Genomic DNA, 21,017 nt, shown 5'->3' with positions numbered 1-21,017 from the left:
ATATTTCTATACTTATAATAAGTACAATTTGTTCAAATTCAGTTTTGATTTGTTGAACAATTTTTTGAAAAATTTATCTAATTAAAAATAAAATATGGTCAATTTAAATGCAATCTATTTTAAATACGATCTATTTAAAATAATAAGAATTCAAATCTAAATTATTATAAAATCAAAAATAAAATAAAAAATTAATTTGTAAAGTCAAAATTTAGAGATATTAAATACATATTTGAAAAAAAATTGAAAAAAAAAGATGTATTATTTTTGTCACAAAAAAAATCATATTTTATGAAAAAAAGCATTTATGTAGTGTTTTTTACATTTTTGTTTATCATTGCTATATGCGCTATTAAACAATTTGATTGAATCTGGCAGGTTAGAAAAATAAGGGATAAAAGCGGTACGAGAAAGTATCTGATTCCTTCGAAGGTGCCTACGGTCTATCCAAAGATCATGACAAAGAAGGAGTATAAGGACCTGAAGGAACGCAGTCGCATGATTACAAAGGAAGAAAGATTAGCAATCGCGGAAGCTGCAGAGAAAGAGAAGGAGAAATTGACGAAGAAAAGCATTGAGCGCAAAGAAATGATTCGCAGGATAGATATGAAGAAAAGTCGTGAAAAAGATCCGAGAACGAGGGAAGTCGAGGAGGAAGCGAGAAGACGAACGATGCACGTCCTCGAACGTGCACACAACATGCGTATGGAGCAAGAGGAGGAAATACAAAAATGCAATCGACTTATCCTGGAAACCAAGTGCCGTGCTATTCGTGAGGCCCAAGTAAATTCGTTCATACTACGATTAATTTTGAAAATATAACGATAAATATTTCTCTATAATATTTAAAATTTTCATACATTTAGCTATCCGTTTGTAGATTGCAGAAAAAAAATTGATAGAACGAGAGCTTCGCGAGGAAGAGAAACGGCTGAACAATATGATGGAAAATGAGAGGAGATGGGCGATCAAGGAAGAATTGCGGAAAGAGCAGGAGGAAACAGCCAAAAGGCTACAATTCGCAAAGTTTCTGAAGGAACAAATTCTAGAAAACGAGGAGCAACGAATTCTCGAGTTTGAGAGGAAGCAGGAGGAAAGCCGACTTATCACTTTAAATAATATCGCGTTGCAACAAGAGGAGATCGAGAAGCTGCGTAACAAAGAGGCCGAGAACATTAAAGTACGACAAGAACTTGCGGAGGGAAACAAACAATTGAAATATTTTAAGGTCATGGAACAAGAAGAAAATAAAATTATAGATCTAAGGTCTATTTTTATTAATTTTAAAATTAATTAATTAATATTAATCTTAAAATTAAGAGAAATACACTTTAAAATTTAAGTTTTAAAATTAATTATATATTTTTTTGGAATGTTTTAAGAATATTCTTCTCTTAATTCATTACCTTTTCATTATGAAAAAATAAGTTTTTTTTTTAGGATACAAAATTATCATCGACTGAAAGAGAAACGAGAAGCTGAAAACGCAAAAGAACAAAGATTGGAAAAATTAAAAAAAGAACAAGAAAAAGCCAGAGTGGCGATACAAACAATGCAAGCACATGAACTTCAGGTATGGAATATCCGATTTGAAAATTTGACAATTTTTAAAGATAAAAAATAGTTTTTTCTCTTTTTTAAATAAAAACTTTTTTCATTTCTTTTAATATTACTTTTTGTTAATATAATAAAAAACAAAGTTTTATATTTTTTCTTCTTTTGAAAGTAATTTAAATAAATTAGTGAGATTTTTGCGGTATGTTACATTAAAAATCGAATAATTTTCGAATAATTTTCGAATAAGTTAAATAGATAATAATAAATTTTGTTATATGTCTACTAATTGAAAATTATCCGAATTATATCATATTTTTTAAATTAATTTAATTTGCATTTTCATCGTAAAAATATCTATGAATTATTAAAATTATTTAAGAAAAAAGTTAATTTAAAATATAAGAACATTCGTTTTTTTAATTATATTACAATAATGACTAAGACACATTTTTAAGAACTGTTTTTTAAAAACAGTTTTTATATCTAGATTAAAGATAATAAATTTTTAAATTCAATTTTGATGTTTTTGAAGATATTTAATTAAAAATATAATAATAATTACAAAATATACATAACTGTATAGTCAATTGAAATGCAATTTAAAATAATAGTAGTTTAAATCTATATATTATCTAAAAAATAAAAAATTATGGAAAATTAATTCGCAATAATCAAAATATAAATATATTAAATATTTGAAAAAAAATAAATTCTTGAAAAAAGCATTTTATATTTTTTTTCTATTTACATTTCTACTTGCGATATTCTTGACGATATGAGTAATATCTAAAATTCTATTAGATGCTTGTGTATATATAAAGAACTCTATATATAAAGCGCACATAGTGAAAAATCATGAATTTTTCTTAGTAATTTCTGCAATGCATCATCATTGCATTGCATATCGCTCTTTTATAATTACCTTCATACATTCTTATATTTACTTGTTATCAAGGGTCAGTGAGCGCCACGTCAGACCTCGCTGCTATGTACTATATGTGCTTTCTTTCTTTTCGAAACTTCGTTCCATATTTTTTTCACTTCACTTTAATTATTTCTACTTAACAAAATTAAGTATTATACGTTATGCTAAAAGATTAATGTTTATTGTTAATAAAATGTTAAATTTTTTTTAAACATTTCTTTGTTATTATTTTATTTGTATATTATATGATTTTGCTTAATTAATATTTTAAAATACACATACATGATACTTATTAAAAAATATAAGTTATACATAATAACCGACTAGGCAAATCATGGTGATAAATTTCCAGGCACAAATTGATGAAATCAATGCAGCTCGAATTCAGGAAGAAGTAGAACGGGAATGGAGACAAAAGGAGAAGGAAGAAGCGTTGAAAAGATTAGAAGTTCAAAGAATTCTTCAGAGAGAGAGGGAAGAACAAATAAATAATAAGCGAGTAATGCGAACTATTGAGATTGAACGTGATAGGCGGGAATTCGAGAAAATCGTAGGTGTGCAACGAGCAGCTTTTTGTAGAGAAAAGAAAGAACTCGAGCAGAAACAACAACAAATTTTAATCCATCGCAATGAAATATTAAAGCAGGTTCATAATAATTATTTTTATGTATTTACAAAAAAATTTAAGAAAAAATATGAGACTGCTGTAATTGTAAATTCATATTTTTCTTAAAATCGTGTTTTTTTTTTACAATTGACTTCTCTCATTATTTTGTACATAAAAGTATTGAAGATAAGATATTCAGAAAGTGAATATTTCACGAAATATTTCATAATTTATATCATATTATACTTATTAATTATATATCATATTAATTATATAAAAAATTATAATAATTAATATTGATGTAAATAATAATGTAAAAGTATGTCAAATTAAGATACAAAATCTCGTAAACTATATTCAGTTTTCGATGTCCTATTCTTATAACTTTTTATGCTGAATATTGCGAGAAATCAATTTATATAAACAAATTAGAGCGATTCTATTTATAAAAATAAATATGACCTTGAAATAACATTAGGACTTTCATGCAGGGTCAAATCAATGGCATAAACTTAGTTTTCTTCGAAATCACTAAAATTTTGAACAAAACATTTTTCGATAGCAGTCTTGATTTTCAAATATCAATATAAGATAAGCCATCCTATATAACAAATATGTATTATTGATTTGTTATCTTGTTGAATAGGTAAATGAGAAGGAACGAAAACGTATCGCTGAGCGACAAAAGATGTTTATAGAAGGTCTAACAATCCGTGCAGAAACTGCGATGCATAAAAAGAAATTGCAAGATGTAATGGAACGAAAGTGCCAAGAAATGAAAGAGAACAAAGTACCAGATATTTACATTAATGAAGTAAAACGAATGATCGAAAATATTTAGAAATTATGAATTATTCCATCAGACTTTTAGAAGTAAATATTACTTTTACCCATTTTTCAAGAAAGTAAATACACAGCATATCACCATGTATTTGATATGTGTGTGTGTGTATGGGTGCCTACACAAAACTATGTACATGATTACACAAGAAAAAATATAGATTACATTAAAATAAAAAAATCTTTATCATGATTAATGTGAAATTTTTTATACATAATTGATCTCAAAATGATTGACATATTTTTTTTAGTCCTCTGATGTTTAATAGAAAAATTCATTTTTTGGAAGTAATGAGGAAATAAATCCTCTTCAACTTATCAAATATCAAATGTACATGTTTTAAGTCATAAAGTAGTAAATAAAAAGAAAATTTCAATTTCTTTGGCATCGAGAATACATTTGTAGACTTTGTCTATTTTTTTATTTTTAGGTTTTGTTAGTTTTATAACATCACTTCCGTATTATTAGTACGTTCGGATCGCGTTCAATGATATCTTCGATTTGTGCATTTGACTGGCCTGTACTACAGCATATTTCATCAAGACTATACGTGCCTGTGAAATACTTATAGATTGGATTGTTTTTTGCTTCTTCACTGCTAGCTGCATCAGGAAGAAGTACAGGATACTATAAAACAAGATGCAATGTCATATTCATGTATTACTATACTTGGTATACATGCATAAGCTACTCACATTATATACTCTTCTAATAAGTCCCTCTATTAGACCAAATTGTACCAATCTTCTCTCGTTTATTCTTAAGTTTTGTGGATTAAGACGCTGGCACAAGTCCTTCATGGTAACACCATAAGTCATACTTGAATACATACGGTATATATCTCTAAAATATGCAGGTTGCCTAGCTAGATATAAAAAACAATTTATAAATTTTATTACAAATTTACTACAAAAATATCATTGTAATAACATAATAAAACATTGCTCACGTGATTTAGAAGCATATGCTATACATCTCTCCTGTAATTTTATATCGTCTCCTAATTGCTTCAATTTTGGAGTTATAGCATAAACATTACTATATTGAAATATTGGAATCAGAGTCACAACTCCATAATATCTGCAAAGATTCGAACATGTCTTTCAGAATAATTATTTGCAACAATTAAAATTGCATTTTTTAAATATTTCTTACATAAGATTTTGTACACAGCTTTTAACTAAATTATTTTCTACATCAGCTGCAGCTGCTATACGCGCCACATGATTAAAGCCATCAATATAAGGCAACACTTGCTGTGTTGTCAGATCCCATTGATCGCTCTGAAATGCCTCTCTACTCTCCAAGAATATCGGTACTTGATGATCGAGAACTGGCTTTGGCTCGGGTGCTAATCTCACTACTTTCAGATGAGATGTCATTGTTCCTTCTATTAAAACATTACATATATAAAATATCATAGCAAAATTTTCTATTGAAGTAATGTGTAAATTTTACCAGTTAATGTACACATTTTGTGCAGATTTAAATCCTGCATGACTTGTGCGAGCATCTCTGCTAACCTGGTTTTGTCATCAGAGGCAGATAAGAAGCAATTTTCTATCTCCAAAGCCATCTAATCATATAAAATTTATGATACATAATAAGTTATTCTTTCTATATTTTCTGAGTATATTAAAAGCATAGAATTTTTTATAAAAAAAATTATTACCAAGAAATCTGACATTTTCTTAACTACTGGTTCATAGTGTACAGTACGAGCATTTGCATCACAGACAAAACACAAATTGAAGTAAAATGCATTTCTTGCATATTTTTTATCATCAATCTTTACAGGAAATCCTAAAATTTTGTAGTCCTTTAATGTGCTATAAAAAAGAAAAATTTTTAAATATTATTAAAAAATTGATATATATATATATATACACACAATTTTTTTTTAGAATTAATTTTACAACTTTAATTTCTTAAACTTACATTGTAATAGTGCTTCTTTGCAATTGTGCTTTGGGTATGATATAAACACTGACATTGTCAAAGATATCCTTGGATATAAAATTATCAGGTACCTACAAGAAATAATATAATTCATATGTCAACTTTAAATACAAAGGGAGAACATTAATCATTTATTTATAACACACGCTCTCTTCACCTGATATGTAATTTTAGGGCCCGCTATGTGATGAAATTCGGCAAAGAATATGCATCTGATTGGACCCTCTTGTCTTTTCTCGTCGATATTCTTCGAGGTAGATGCCATTATTTTCTTAATTGTTCTATTAAATTATTACTTTTTTATTTTTTTGCTTCTTGATTGTTTATCGTAAAGCGGCGTCTACAATGAGATTTTAAGGAGACTTAAGGCGTAATATTTAAGAAATTGACCAATCACAGTCGAGTATTCTCTTAATACTTGACTGTGATTGGTCAATTTCTTAAATATTACGCCTTAAGTCTCCTTAAAATCTCATTGTAGACGCCGCATTAGGCTGATGGCAGAGAACCAGATGTAAGCGCTTACATCTGTCGTAGTCGCGGACGTAAAGTAAGACAGAGATAAACGTATACGTAAGTTGCATGTACGTTTTTCTCTGCCTTACTTTAAGGGCCCTGGCACACAAAAATACGTAAGCAGTAAAACGTAGTCAGTAAGGAAATCGATCAATCGGAATTCTTATGTTTTCTTACGTTTTAATATGGCTGCTTACTGCTCAATCATGATTGGTCAATTTGCTTCCTGACTACGTTTTACTGCTTACGTTTTTTTGTGTGCCATGGCCTTAAGCGTCGTCTACAATGAGATTTTAAGGAGACTTAAGGCGTAAGACTTAAAATCCGTATCGCATTACGTTACGTTAAGTATAGATCGTAAATTTAACTCCGTACGTAAAATTAAACTTCAGTCAACGCACAGAAGAAATCGTAACGTAAAGACATGTCTGTGTACATGACGTAAGGTCATGTACACAAAATGAAAACATAATATGTTTGAATAATAGAAACAAAACACGAACTTATTCTATTCAACATGACCTATGGGCTTAACCCAAGGCTTTAACCTGTCCGGAGACAAAATTGAATTATACGGTTTAGGGCTTGAGCAGAATGGCTGCCTTATAATTTTAAGACTATGTTTTATGCCTTAGGTCTTTGTCTTAAGTAACGCACAATACTGTGTGTTATGTCCCGAGTCTTATGTATACGCGAACGTTTGTAAGAAATAAACGTTCGCGTATACATAAGACTCGAGACATAACACACAGTATTGTGCGTTACCTAAGACAAAGACCTAAGGCATAAAACATAGTCTTAAAATCTTAAGGCAGCCATTCTGCTCAGGCCCTTATTTGTAATGTTAAACCCCAGTATATCCTGTATCACATATCTATTTTTATTTAGAATTTTAGACACTCTATAAGGGCCTCTATACCGTGGCTTAAACTTTTTGTCTTCCCCCGGTTTTACAGTAGCATATATACATGCTGCTTGGGACAACGTATTCATCATAAAATTTTTTTCGATAGCTCGCGACATATAAAATATTTAACAGATCGATAATTGTAATATGCATAAGTGCAGCAATTACGAATATAATTGTATTGTATTCGATCGATAGTAAAATAGTATAGTTTGCAATCGTGATGATATCCGCTATGACTAAAAACGTTTGGACGATTCTCTCATCACTTCTGATAATCAATTATGTATTTGGTTTAAAAATTATGGAATTTCCGACAGGTCAACCAAGATTACCCACACAGAAAATAATATCTATTAGATTCTATTAGATTCTATTAGATTATATTCTCAATGGGCATTAGGGATATCCACGAATATATAGGAAACATTTATTAGACGTGCTTTAGATATCCAGATGTCCGCCATTCGAGATCTCATAAATATCCATAGGATATCTACATAAATATCCACTAGATATTCATACAATATTTAGTGGATATTTCTGTAGATATCCATTGCATGTATACTGGATATTCATCAGATTTCTGCATGGATATTTATTCAATGTTCCATAAATATCTACAAGATATATAAACCAATATCCTGTAAATATCTATACAATATTCAGTGGATATTTATTATATATAGATACATTTATTATGTATATATTGATATTTATTTTTGAATGGATATTGATTTAATGTTCTGTATATAGATACCATATATAACGGAATTTAAAAAAAAATTAACCGTCTGCGGTTAATTATATGGAGCTCTGGAGCTCCTCGCAAAAGCTAGAGGACATGCGGCTATACCCTGGCAAAAATGAGACGTTTGTTTGGCGTTTACATGAACGTTTGTGGAAGTTCGTCGAGAGTTTAAAAACGATTAGTAAAGAGTTTGTAGAACAAAAATTGCAACACTGCAGCGTTTAAAAGACGTTTGTACGTTATAGCGTAAACGTAAACGTTTGAAAAGTCTGAGTAAACTCTGTACACGAAGATGTATCAACGTTTACTGAACGTACTCTGAAAAATGTTACCTCAGCATTGCAAAACTTTCATGTAACATTATATAAAGAGTTTGTAGAACAAAAATTGCAACACTGCAGCGTTTGATAAGCATTCAAAACCCAACAGCGTTATGTAAGTGCTCTTACAAAGTTTGAAAAACATATAAACTCTCAGAAAACCCTCACTCAACGGTTGTTAACGCTTTATAAAGTTTCTTATTTTCGCCAGGGTAATAGTCTGCGCTCTTTGACCGATAAGCTGTGACTCGTGGGACCTGTGCTGCGGCCTTATATACTGTCTTAGATGGATCCCACTTTCGGGTTAGGCGTTTTCCTTTTCGCCACCTAGCGGCGAGGCGTGAAGCTCGTGGAAGTATATGAATATCTATTGGATATCTTTGGTAGATTTTCAATAGATATGGATATGTGGATTTTATATGGATGTCCAATGGATATCCTTGATAGATTTTCAGTGGACATGGATATGTAGACATTATATGGATGTCTAATGGATATCCTTGGTAGATGTTCAGTGGACATGGATATGTGGACAATATATGGATGTTCAATGAATATCTTTGGTAAATTTTCAGTAGATATGGATATGTGGATTTTATATGGATGTCCAGTGGATATCCATATAAAATGCTCCTTTGATAGATTTTCAGTAGATATGGATATAGGGATTTTATATGGATATTCAATGGATATCATTATTGGTTATTCAGGAGATATAAACATTTTAGACTTTTGATATCTATTGGTTATCCATAGTGGATATGGACATTAAATGGATATGTAGATATCCAGTAGATATCCATTAGATTTTTTCTTCTGTGTGGGCTCTTGATACTAATCTATTATTTTGTTAATTTTTACGCCGGAATAATATGCGTCACTACAGATTGGGTTTTTTTCAATTCATACAATATCTTTTTGGCTACGATGCTAAACTTAAACTAAAAATCTGGTCTCGCACACAAGTGAACATTGTTAACACAAAATCAAAAATTACTTTTTTAAACCAGTGTATAAAATTAAACATTCTTCCTCCACATTTACAATTACAGAACAGGCTCAATATCTCCTTTATTAATAATAAATCTATTCTTACGTTTGATAAAATTCAACGATTAACAGCGATGAAAATTTTAAAGTTGGAAATAGCTGATGCGCACAGATATCTGAGATTTCTACGATACAACAATTTCACATTGATACGTTCATTATACAATTGCATACCTCTACTACAGTTCACGCAGACTCACAGAAAGATTATGTTCCTGCAATATTGCTGGGACATTTCGATGAAATATTACAATTGCATGTCTCTGAAACATCTCTGCAAGATTATATTGCAATTTGAAATGTTGCAACGTTCCTGCAATCTAACTGGAAGCTTTTGTGCTGTATGGGATATTTTAAATAATTTCTTTTACAAACAGAGGATTTTCTTGTACCACTTCGGTAACAAGCTCAAACACAAAAGAATTAATAAAATTAATTGGCTTTCAACAACCAACCAAAGATCCATCAAACAGCCACTGTCCATTGAATATTTTTGTGCTGCATCTCCACGTTTAAGTTCTGATAAACAAAGGTACTCCCTCAGATCAATGAACAATCATAAGGGTTTGTCTAAGCCATCAACAACTCCGTCTCCGTTGTTCTCTCTCTCGCTTATTCCTCATGCTTCCAACTATAATGATTTTCATGTTAACATAGATCTGAATATTTTTAACAATGTGTTTCCAGATAAACAATTAAAAACGATCAAGAAAAAGTGGATCATTAACTTATCTTCTGTAGACATCCCTACAGAAATTCAGTACCCGACAAAAACAGTTACGTCACATCCTCGTCGAATCCACGTATTTTACGTGGCTTACGTGGATGCAGATTTATCCACGAATTATCTACGTGGATATAATTTTCTTTTTTCATTATTACATCGAGGTACTTTATTCTCGAAATATCAATGTAGATTTCATGTGGATATTTCTATTGAAATTATGATTAATCATTCAACGACTCGGTAATATTGTAATGTTAAAAAATATTTTATTAAAATTTTTCAATTGTAATTTTGTATCTGAAATATTTCAGGAATATACCTGCATCATGCTTTTTATAATATTTATAATATTTATATTATAATATTTATATTTTATATAATATTGTATTTGCAATATTTCTGAAATCTTTTAGAAAGATAAAAAAGTTTGCTAAAAAAAAAATTATATCTGTATGTTTCTAAATATGTAATAGTACATATGTATATAGAATATGCTTCCTCGCTTTGCCGCTATGCGGCGCTGCATATAATTAGCTAACTCGTATTCAACTTTTCGTCATAAAGTGTATGTAAAGAACTGATACTAATACGGTCCGAAGTTTATTTTTTCTTTTAAGGACCATCTACGATGGAAGTAATATTGGTGGAGTGGACGGTGGAGTAAGGCGTAAGCGAATGGTTCTTTTCCATTTCGCATTATTCCTAGTCTTACGCCTTACTCCACCGTCCACTCCACCGATATTATTTTCATTGTAGACGGTCCTTTAGTCAGTTTAATTTAATAAACTGATTTAATTTAAAATAATTTGTTTAATAATCTGGATCGCTTGTTGGGATTCAGAATATGGAACAGATTATTTGAAATTAAATGGATAAGTGGGAGATAGCCTATTTATTGCGTATATTAAAAATAAAATATAAATAAAAATAAAATTATTCTTATGGCCGAGTGTATTTATATACTTTTATAAATGTCCAAGATATTCACTTATCAAAAATTAAAAAAGTAATATGTCTCGAAAGTTCATGAAATTTTCACTTAGATTCCACGTAGATTCTAGTACCGTTTTTGAGCGGATTATCCACTCGAATATCCACGTGGATTCAACGATATTAATCTACGTAGTAATAACGTGGATTTCACGTACTGTTTTTGTCGGGTATCTTTTGCAACTTGGAGAAAAATTCAGTCTTCCTACAAAACAGTTCAAGAAACACGATTTTAACTTCATTAAACAATTAGAGAACAATTTGTCAAAATTACATCCAAACACAGCAAATGACATAAGAATTTTTTCGGTTCATGAATTATCAAAATTACTTAACTCACCTCCCCAAATCACTCCTACTGAAAGTCAAATTTTAAGATGGTACAAACCTACAGTTAAATTTTTCAAGGATAATCCAGATATAATAATCACGTGAGCAGATAAGAGCAATTCTACGGTCATTTTGGACAAAGAAACCTATCTTTCTAAGATGCAAAATATGCTCTCTGATTCACAGACATATGAAGTGGTTAATAAGGATCCAGTGAAGAGGATTACTCGAGATCTCATGAGCCTGTTATCGAGATGGAAAAAGAAAAATTACATATCGGAAATTACTTCGAGATCACTGTCATTGAACGATGGCATGCTTCCCAGAGCTTACGGGCTTCCAAAGATCCATAAACCTAATTGCCCACTAAAAATTATTATTTCATGTATTGATAGTCCTTTACATGCCTTTGCAACGTATCTACATAACATTTTATATAAAAACCTTCCAAGACCAGCTAGTTATATTGCTAATAATTACGAGTTAGTCGAGAAGCTAGGCAATGTACACATAGATGATCAGACTAAATTATTCTCTCTTGATGTCGTATCTCTTTTTACTAACGTTCCGCTGGATTTAGTTGTTGGATGTATTGCAAAGAAATGGCATTTACTAAAGCAGTGCTGGGATTTATTTGCAACTTTCGGCCAGATTTCTTAGCTTACGCCTACTGTTCCCCTCTTACCGCTCGCGCCTTAGCGACCGCGTCACCGGACGCTCGTAATTAAGGAGCGCTTAGGAACGTGCGCGTCACAAATGTAATGTGGCAATCTATCAAAGTTCTCTTTATTGTTTATTAATAACAAAAATAATTATTCTATTATTAATTACATATATGTTTTGTAACAATTTAAAATATTTGTGTTTTGAAACTTAATTACAATAAAGAGAACTTAGATAGATAGATTGCCACATTAGGCTGCATCCCGATGGAGAAAGAAATGGCGGAACGGAATAGTAACGGAAAGGAAACTAGGTTGAAGGCTAATCAATCAGAATGATTCCGTTCAATTTCATTCCGCTTTTTTGTAGCCGGGTTCCCCATGACAAACATTTTACGGAACGGAACGGAAACGGAATAGAAGACATAACCTATCCGTGAAATGTTAACGCATATATTAATAATATATTATTTATTATATTATTTTACAATTATTTCATACGACATGGCAAGTATTCATTATATTTCATCTACCAACAAAGTGTTAGGCCCTATGTATGCAATAGAGAAAATATTAAGCATAAATATTAAATATTAGAAATAGGAATTATTTTTAAATAATAAAATCAAAAAGACTCTGTGATATAGGATCTGATATCTGATTTCTATTCCTAATATTTAATATTTATGATTAATATTTTCTCTATTGTGCGAAGAGCCTTACGTATTTATAACAATATATATTTTAATTTTTAGGAACAATATAAGTGTGGATATTGCTAGTGGATATTAAAATCTGAACAACTTGCACAGCATTCTTGCTTTGCAAATAATCTAGACTCACTAGTAGTTGATAATGAAAAAACCGTTTTCATAAGAGGTAATATAAATTTCTCTAATATATTGTCTTAATAAATTGTATAGATTATTTTACTAATAAATAATTATTGCAGAAAAGGATGGGACTACCGAAGATAATATATGCGATAAAGATAAGCTGGATGAGGATCTCATCACAGCTGTAAAAAATAAACCTGCGTTATATGATTTTCGCTTACCATTGAAACAAAGAGGAAGAAAACAAAAGGATGACTTGTGGAATGAAGTTAGTGTGGATTTAAAAGGTAAATTTTAATCACATTAATCACATTAAGCTACATTAAGGCCGGTATTCATAGTCCGGTCTTACATTTAAGATCATCTTAAGAACTTATTCAACCAATCAAATAGCTACAATGCAGCTATTGATTGGTGGAATGAGAGCTTAAGATGATCTTAAATGTAAGACCGGATTATGAATACCAACCTAAGGGACATGTTTATCTGTCTTTGTGTGTGTGTGTCTTTGCGTTTTATTTAGCACATTATTACAGTGCTACAAATTATATGTCGTAGGCTCATATACACCGAGCGAAGCTGAGAAAAGGTGGAATTATCTAAAGGATTGTTATAGAAAGGCCAGAAATTTATATAAAAAACGACAAGCTCTTGAACAAAGAAGTGGCGCTGCTGGTATACCCAAATCTGAAACAATTATGCCATCCTTTCGTCATTATAATTTAATGACGTTCTTAAATGATACCTTAGAACATCGACAGTAAGTAGAATAATGATTACTGAATTAATAATGTTAATTACGATAATTATTTAACACTGATGTTATAATAATTTCTTAATATTTTTTTCAGAACTATAACTTCTTTAAGATTAGCAGATTCTCAAGCATCTACATCAAGCCAAGCGTCTATATCAACTATCAATGATTTCGATAATGTGGAATCAAATTTGAACGATAATACTTTGGAGTGTAGATCAGTTTCTCCATCTTCAGATTCTACTCCAATATTAGTAACATCAAAAAGTAAAATTTCTTTATTATATTTAGAAATATTAAATATAAACATTGAAGTATTAACTAATTCATGTATTGCTTTGTTAACAGGAAAGAAGAAATCTACACATTTTGATAAGTATTGAGGCTCTTATAGAAGCTTTAAACAAAAACAATGAACCAAGCCCGATTGATGGATTTGTACTACGTTTAGCTGAAGGTCTACGTAGACTTTCATATAGACAAAGATTAAAATTAGAAATAGAAATTTTAACAAAACTTTACGAAATTGAAGAGTCGGGAGAAGTTTAAAAAGAAGAGCATATGAGGATTCTCGTAAAAATTTTAATTCTTTTTTCTTTTATAGTTATTTTTCATTATTTTTGTTAATTTACTAAATAAGTACATAAAAGTTTTTTGTTTGAAAAATTAAAAGTATTTAAAAGTTTATGAAAGTATTTAAAAGTGTTTAAGTTTGTAAAAGATTTAAAAAGAACTTACCTTGAGATTAAAAATATTGATAGTATTGCTTATTAATTAAGATATAATGTGATATAGCGATAAGTAAAAAAGTCTGAGATAATTATAAGATGATATAAGACTGTTTTATATTAAAAGACTTTATACGTATATAGATATTTATGAAGTATTCAAGAACAAATATTTATTTTAAAATAAAAATTTATTTAAAAATCATTTGTATAAGCTTTTGTCCATTGTTGTGTTATAGCTCCAGATGTATAAAAGTATTGCGCAAATAGATCTCTAACAGTACTTCCACGAAATGTATTGATTTCTTGTACAGGACTTTCGAAACTGCATAATGCTTGACAACAATTTATATCTTGTACAGAATATGATCTATATTCTATAGGAAAATTTAAATCTCTTTTCATTAAAAAGTTATGCAAACAGACAGTTGCTTGAACAATTAAAATTGCATTATTAACATTTGTTGCAATAGGCCTTTGAAAGATTCTCCATTTTGCTACTAAAATGCCAAAAGCGCATTCTACAACTCTCCGTGCACGACTTAATCTATAATTAAATACTTTTTTCTTAATATCTAAATTACACGATCGAGAATATGGACGCAACATATACGAAGTTAAAGCAAAAGCTTCGTCTCCGACTATAACATAGGGTAATGGTACACTGTTTTCTGAAAATAATCTTGGTTTTAGTAACTTAAAGTAATTATTTTGTAATTGATGCTTCAGTTCGCTGTCATGGAATATTCCTCCATCGCTTCGTTTGCCTTCAGCACCAATATCTACGATAGTAAAACAATAATTGGCATCAGCGAGTGCCATAAGTACAATGCTATGAGCATTTTTGTAATTATAATACGTTGATCCACTATGAGGGGGAGCCTAAAATTTGAAAAATGCAAAAATGAAGTTAAACTATTAATATACCAACTATTAATATAACAAAATAAATATTAATGTACAAATTTTATATACCTGAAGTACAACGTGTTTTCCGTCAATGGCACCAATGCAGTTTGGAAAATTCCACAATTTTTCAAACTCATTTGCTTTTTGTAGCCATACATTTTCTGAATTTTCAGGAAAAACTTTATCTTTTAAATTATTCCAAATAGCATGACATGTTTCAGACACAATTTTAGACACTGTATTTAGTCCAATTCGAAATGCAAATGAAATTGAGTGCATACTGTCGCCTGTTGCCAAATATCGTAAACATATTTCTAATCGTGTATGTGCTGGTATTGGAGATCTGACAACATTTTGTTTTGTAATACTTGGCTCAATTAACCGTAATAATTCAGTGAATGAATCAGTATTCATACGTAAATATTCAAAATATTTGTCAGGAGCAGTATTTGCCATTTCTTTGATCAAATTATTACTATCGCCTTGTTGATATCTTTTTTGTTCATTAAAAATTGATCGAACCCAAATTCTTCGTATATTGTTTTTTCTTTCTTTTCTTTTAAATGTTTGTATATTAAAATGGCTTTAATTAATTTTTTTCTTCGAATGTATTTATTCCAATTTAATTGTGGGCTACATTTCCATTCTCTTATTTCAATTAATAAGAACATTTTCATAACATTTAGTGAGTCTAGATTATTTGCGAAGCAAGAATGCTGTGCAAGTTGTTCAGGTTTTAATATCCATTTGCAATATCCACACTTATATTGTTCCTAAAAATTAAAATATATATTGTTATAAATACGTAAGGCTCTTCGCACAATAGAGAAAATATTAATCATAAATATTAAATATTAGGAATAGAAATCAGATATCAGATCCTATATCACAGAGTCTTTTTGATTTTATTATTTAAAAATAATTCCTATTTCTAATATTTAATATTTATGCTTAATATTTTCTCTATTGCATACATAGGGCCTAACACTTTGTTGGTAGATGAAATATAATGAATACTTGCCATGTCGTATGAAATAATTGTAAAATAATATAATAAATAATATATTATTAATATATGCTGCGTTAACATTTCACGGATAGGTTATGTCTTCTATTCCGTTTCCGTTCCGTTCCGTAAAATGTTTGTCATGGGGAACCCGGCTACAAAAAAGCGGAATGAAATTGAACGGAATCATTGATTGGTTAGCCTTCAACCTAGTTTCCTTTCCGTTACTATTCCGTTCCGCTATTTCTTTCTCCATCGGGATGCAGCCTTAAGGTAAAAGCACATAAAACTGCATAGGCGCATAACCATAAGCATAAGGAAATTGATTGGTCCACAAATATATGCATAAGAAAATGAACCAATCAATTTTCTTATGCTTATGGTTATGTGCTCCTGCAATTTTATGTGCTTCCACCTTTACATTTGTGACGCGCACGTTCCTGAGCGCTCCTTAGTTACGAGCGGCGCAAGCGATAAGAGGGGAACAATAGGCGTAAACCAGTGAACTCTATACTATACTGGAATGTGCACTGCCGTAGGAGAAAACGGGACGAGCGAGAGGGAAAAGTGGAACAATACGTGTCCTTTTCTATCGTCGTACTCTTCGAGCTGAAAACATTGACTACGTTCAGTGCATATGTGTGAGTTGAGTGATGATCAGTGTTGAAAGAGGTATACATGCGCGTACATGTATGAAGTAACGAAGCTAACAAAGATCATGTTTGTAACGAAGATCATATAAAATGATCGACCAATCAAAATTTACTAGACGGAGACAGAAATCGTTCCAAAGCAACCTGTCCTTTTCTTTCGATGTCCCGAGCGCTAACAAAGACAGTGCACATTCCAGTATAGTATAGAGTTCACTGGCGTAAACTAAGAAATCTGGCCGAAAGTTGCAAGTAAATCCCAGCATTGTACTAAAGAATAAAATTAAAATTCCCTATTCCGAGTTTATAATAGGATTAAGGCTAATTATGAATTCCACCTATTTTAAGTTTAATGGCAAGGTTTATAAACAGATATTTGGCACTCCGATGGGTTCCCCCCTCTCACCTATCCTGGCAGACTTGATCATGGAAAAACTTGAAGAAACAACACTTTTTCGTTTACCTTTTCATATTCCATTATATGTTAGATACGTCGATGATATTGCCATAGCAGCCCCTTCCTGTCTCATTCCTGATATTCTAAATATGTTCAACTCCTTCCACACAAGATTGCAGTTCACAATAGAAGTCCCAGAAATAAATTCCTTGAATTTTTTGGATATCACAATTATTTATTGTCAATGGTGAATACCTAAAGTTTAATTGGTTTAGAAAACCTACATTTTCAGGTAGATTTTTGAATTTCTATTCGGGCCATCCATTAACTCACAAAAGGGGAGTAATCATAGGATTAGTAGATAAAATATTTAAACTTTCACATCCTCGCTACCATGAAGAAAATTTAGTTAGTGTGATCAACATTCTCCTCCATAACAGTTATCCAATAGACTTCATTTTTGGAACGATTCATAATGGAATAAAATATTTAATCTCAAATAGTAATATTCCAGAGATTTCTTCTCAAGCTACCATCTCTCCGTGTCCTTCGTTTTTCACTATACCATACATAAAAAACTTTTCCGAAAAATTTTTCACTTTAGCAAAAGACTTAGATAAAACTCTGGCATTCACAGTAAAGAATAAATTGAATACAGTGGTTAAATTACACAAGGATTCTTTTACAAAGATGCAACAATCCAATATTGTCTACAAGTTAAGCTGCAGTAAATGTGAAGCCTCATATGTAGGCCAAACGAAACGACAGCTAAAAACCCGTATTAATGAACACGAAAAAAATATTAATCAAAGAAATGAAGAGCTTAATGTCATCTCCATTCACAGATTACAGGGTCATGACTTTAATTGGAGTGAAGCTAAAATTTTAGACAAGGAACCCTCCTACAAAAAGAGAATCATTTCTGAAATGTTACATATCACACAACAAAAATTTGGTCTCAACTTTCAAAGTGACACGGAGAAATTAGATAAAGCATATCTTTTGGTACTCAATAAATGCCAGTGATTGGAGTTATATATCATTCAAAGTTTCCCGCCCTCGTGTCCCACACGCCATTTGCTCGCCGGTACTTCTTCCGGTGATTCCCGCGCTTACCGCATTCCCGAATGTGGTTCGCATGCTTCCTATCAGTCCTCCCTCTTTCTCCCCTCTCTCCTTCCCTGCCATGTCGTCGGCTCTCATTACGTTGCCACGCACATTGCCAGTATCGTTTGCTGCGTAATTTAATTGTGTCTTTTCTTTGTATTGTGCAACTTTAACTTTATGTGCTACTACTTTTTTTTTATTGAGTGAGAGTATGAAAGTCATATTTCTGCTATGATTCTTCCTACTTTTTATTGTAATTATATTATTTGCGTGAGCATGTATTTTCGGCGTAAGATGTGGTCGCTCTGCTTGTTCTTTATAATTTCAGATATTTGATCTCCTGCAAGTGCCCTTTCTCTCCTGTATTAGCGAGTGTTTGCATACCATGTACGATTTACTTTGTCTTGGAGGCATATTATTTCTGCTTTGTGTTATATGCAATAAATTCTTGAGAGTATGTGATTGCGTGGTTTACAACCGTTTTACAGTGAAGGACATTGGCAAGGTGAGCTTCCTATTTTTGCGTCGAGCCGTTGCTCGTTTTTTATTATTACATTATTGATTCTGTAATTTCATTTGACTTTTGTGTTTTTTATGCATCTCTTTCAATTTCAAAACTGTGTTATAAAATGGAGTGAAATATGATGAATTTCTTTCTCTTTTCTTATTACTTTGACTTTTGTGTGATGACTATAATTTCAAGTATTATTTTTTAATATAAATCAGTCATATGTATGTATGGTTTTGATATTGAAAAGGACCTGGAATAAGGTCGAAACGTCTGTCGACAGAATTTCTTTCATATTGTTTGCGATCTTTATTTTGTATGAGCAATATGCTCCAATAATTATGTAATATATTTTAAGAATTTTTTCTACGCAATACGTTCAGCGTTTCTGGTTCTGTTGCCTTTACTTTTGGTTTGTACCTTTCTTTTATTTTAAGGAGGAGAAAAGAAAAATCTCATCAACATTAAAGATGCTTTTTTATTTTAGGTGGTTGATGCCTATTTAACTAACATTTTTGTGAATTTGGCACAGCAATTTTCAATCTTGAGACAATTAAAAATACATTACATGGTCTTAGAGGTAAGATTAATATATTCCTTTAAATAGTTAAAATAGTCCTTTATTTAATAAAGTAAAATAAAACACCATTATATATATATTTTGATTTGTTTATTCATTATTTCATGTTAGATATCATCTCGTGGCAAAGTATGGCTAATAACTAATCTTGTGTTACTCTGGATTGTTAACAATTCAAATTTATATCAGATGCAAGTCAATCTTTTAATAGGTAAATTTAAAATCAATATTTAAAAATTATATTAAAATGTAAAATTCCATGTGTGTATTTCTAATGTGAATTTCCAATGTTCCATTGTATGCATATTTCAGATTTAATGTTAAACATTATTATAATCGATGAATTGAAAAATTTGAAAACAGCATCAAGAAGAAGAAGACCTAATGCATCAAGAAGAAGAAGACCTAATGCTAATGACAATCTGTTTCCCAATAAAGAGTTTTTTCCATCTGAAAATGCGGCACATGTGGCATTTATCACATATTTTTTTCTCAATCTATGGCCTGTACCTTTAATATTTGTGCCTCCATTGTTAGCGTGGTCCTTTTCCGTATGCATGTCCAAGCTTCTGATGAGAATAAATTATATAGGCGATATTTTGGCAGGCATAGCTCTTGGTATTTTGCAAGGTATGCTAGTAGAATATATATATTTGGAACAAGAGACTTGCACCCATTTAGTTTGGTGGATTACTGATGAAAAGACATCTGGAGCTGAGTATGATGTTTAATAACATTATTTCTTATACTAAGGAATATTTGTCATTTGTTTTATATTATTTATATATAATTATGTGATTGTGTATGAGTGATTAATTAGATATTTTATCAAAATAATTTTGTAGGACACAAGTATACATATATATCTATTTTAATGTATATGATATGAATGAAAGTTTGTGATAAACACTAGTTTGAAAAAAAATTTTATATGAATATTTTTTGTAATGTAGATAAGGTATTTTATATATAAACGAGTATTTCTTTCTCCTTGTCTATTTATTTTTTTTTCTTTATTTGAAAACAAGACACATGTACCCTTATTTTTCATGTATGTTATTTTTTTATGTATCATTCTAAATGTCTCTTATAAGAGTATGTCATATCATATTAGATCTCTATAGATTATATAAAATTTTTGTGTAATTTGAACGACAGATATAAATATTTAATATTTCTCACAAACTTATCGTATCTGCATATCTCAATAATTACATTACATTATACATTCATGCAAGAGTAACAATTTGTCACAATACTAATAGTGATAGCTCAATGAATAGTTTAGACATATCAAATCATTGATATTGCTTCGTTTCTTTAACTGTAGTCCTTACCCACACGGAACAAAAACCTCTAATGGATGTCCACTAGACGTCTATCATGGAGATTCGAAA

At 30.6% G+C, this 21,017-nt stretch overlaps 4 protein-coding genes across 7 annotated transcripts in view; 3 read left to right on the top strand and 1 right to left on the bottom strand.

The window, feature by feature from the left end:
• The window catches only part of LOC145975582 (cilia- and flagella-associated protein 45), a 5,535-nt gene extending 1,413 nt beyond the window's left edge, over positions 1-4,122 (top strand). The window contains exons 2-6 of the mRNA XM_083106173.1: positions 379-783; positions 881-1,266; positions 1,441-1,573; positions 2,835-3,128; positions 3,736-4,122. Of these exons, the coding sequence (XP_082962299.1) occupies positions 379-783; positions 881-1,266; positions 1,441-1,573; positions 2,835-3,128; positions 3,736-3,930 (1,413 nt within the window). The 3' untranslated portion in view covers positions 3,931-4,122. The remainder of the gene's footprint in view (positions 1-378; positions 784-880; positions 1,267-1,440; positions 1,574-2,834; positions 3,129-3,735) is intronic.
• Positions 2,684-6,633, bottom strand: Nprl2 (Nitrogen permease regulator-like 2). Its single transcript, XM_083106174.1, has 9 exons — positions 6,416-6,633; positions 6,047-6,170; positions 5,869-5,960; positions 5,603-5,759; positions 5,389-5,506; positions 5,086-5,320; positions 4,880-5,010; positions 4,626-4,795; positions 2,684-4,557 (listed from the first exon to the last, which is right to left on the bottom strand). The coding sequence occupies exons 2-9, from the start codon at positions 6,152-6,154 to the stop codon at positions 4,381-4,383; spliced, it is 1,188 nt and encodes a 395-aa protein (XP_082962300.1). The 5' UTR covers positions 6,155-6,170; positions 6,416-6,633; the 3' UTR covers positions 2,684-4,380.
• Positions 6,634-11,639: 5,006 nt separating this feature from the next.
• LOC145976393 (uncharacterized) lies at positions 11,640-14,626 on the top strand. Its single transcript, XM_083107449.1, has 6 exons — positions 11,640-11,984; positions 12,925-13,021; positions 13,095-13,265; positions 13,537-13,738; positions 13,830-14,002; positions 14,084-14,626. The coding sequence occupies exons 1-6, from the start codon at positions 11,640-11,642 to the stop codon at positions 14,116-14,118; spliced, it is 1,023 nt and encodes a 340-aa protein (XP_082963575.1). The 3' UTR covers positions 14,119-14,626.
• Positions 14,627-16,808: 2,182 nt separating this feature from the next.
• LOC145975531 (inactive phospholipid phosphatase 7-like) lies at positions 16,809-20,622 on the top strand. 4 transcript variants are annotated; one of them, XM_083106079.1, is made up of 6 exons: positions 16,809-17,280; positions 18,861-19,037; positions 19,399-19,452; positions 19,528-19,620; positions 19,732-19,831; positions 19,933-20,622. In XM_083106079.1, the coding sequence occupies exons 2-6, from the start codon at positions 18,918-18,920 to the stop codon at positions 20,349-20,351; spliced, it is 786 nt and encodes a 261-aa protein (XP_082962205.1). In that variant the 5' UTR covers positions 16,809-17,280; positions 18,861-18,917; the 3' UTR covers positions 20,352-20,622. The 4 variants fall into 4 exon arrangements, with proteins under 4 accessions (XP_082962205.1, XP_082962207.1, XP_082962206.1 ...); XM_083106078.1 differs by lacking the exon at positions 16,809-17,280 and adding an exon at positions 17,317-18,785; XM_083106081.1 differs by lacking the exons at positions 16,809-17,280; positions 19,399-19,452 and adding an exon at positions 17,305-18,785 and having other exon boundaries at positions 19,573-19,620.
• Positions 20,623-21,017: the final 395 nt, after the last annotated feature.

Source organism: Camponotus vicinus, unplaced genomic scaffold (assembly GCF_025532165.1).
Source record: "Camponotus vicinus isolate PSW18456_S1 unplaced genomic scaffold, iyCamVici1.0 SCAF_8, whole genome shotgun sequence".
Taxonomy (NCBI): Eukaryota; Metazoa; Arthropoda; class Insecta; order Hymenoptera; family Formicidae; genus Camponotus; species Camponotus vicinus.
The sequence above is the reverse complement of the archived record's forward strand: the minus strand, read 5'-3'. Positions and strand labels throughout refer to the sequence as shown.

What these genes read in the sequence shown, in the direction of transcription:
- Nprl2 (XM_083106174.1), bottom strand. Translation starts at nt 6,154, where the DNA reads ATGGCATCTACCTCGAAGAATATCGACGAGAAAAGACAAGAGGGTCCA. An exon ending in CAAAGAAGCACTATTACAAT is followed by an intron (nt 5,760 to 5,868) that starts GTAAGTTTAAGA and finishes TCTTTTTTATAG; the next exon opens with CACATTAAAGGACTACAAAA. An exon ending in AGCTGTGTACAAAATCTTAT is followed by an intron (nt 5,011 to 5,085) that starts GTAAGAAATATT and finishes GAATCTTTGCAG; the next exon opens with ATATTATGGAGTTGTGACTC.
- LOC145976393 (XM_083107449.1), top strand. Translation starts at nt 11,640, where the DNA reads ATGCAAAATATGCTCTCTGATTCACAGACATATGAAGTGGTTAATAAG. An exon ending in AGTTAGTGTGGATTTAAAAG is followed by an intron (nt 13,266 to 13,536) that starts GTAAATTTTAAT and finishes TATATGTCGTAG; the next exon opens with GCTCATATACACCGAGCGAA. An exon ending in AATATTAGTAACATCAAAAA is followed by an intron (nt 14,003 to 14,083) that starts GTAAAATTTCTT and finishes CTTTGTTAACAG; the next exon opens with GAAAGAAGAAATCTACACAT.
- LOC145975531 (XM_083106079.1), top strand. Translation starts at nt 18,918, where the DNA reads ATGTACGATTTACTTTGTCTTGGAGGCATATTATTTCTGCTTTGTGTT. An exon ending in CAGTGAAGGACATTGGCAAG is followed by an intron (nt 19,038 to 19,398) that starts GTGAGCTTCCTA and finishes ATATATTTTAAG; the next exon opens with AATTTTTTCTACGCAATACG. An exon ending in TACATTACATGGTCTTAGAG is followed by an intron (nt 19,621 to 19,731) that starts GTAAGATTAATA and finishes ATTTCATGTTAG; the next exon opens with ATATCATCTCGTGGCAAAGT.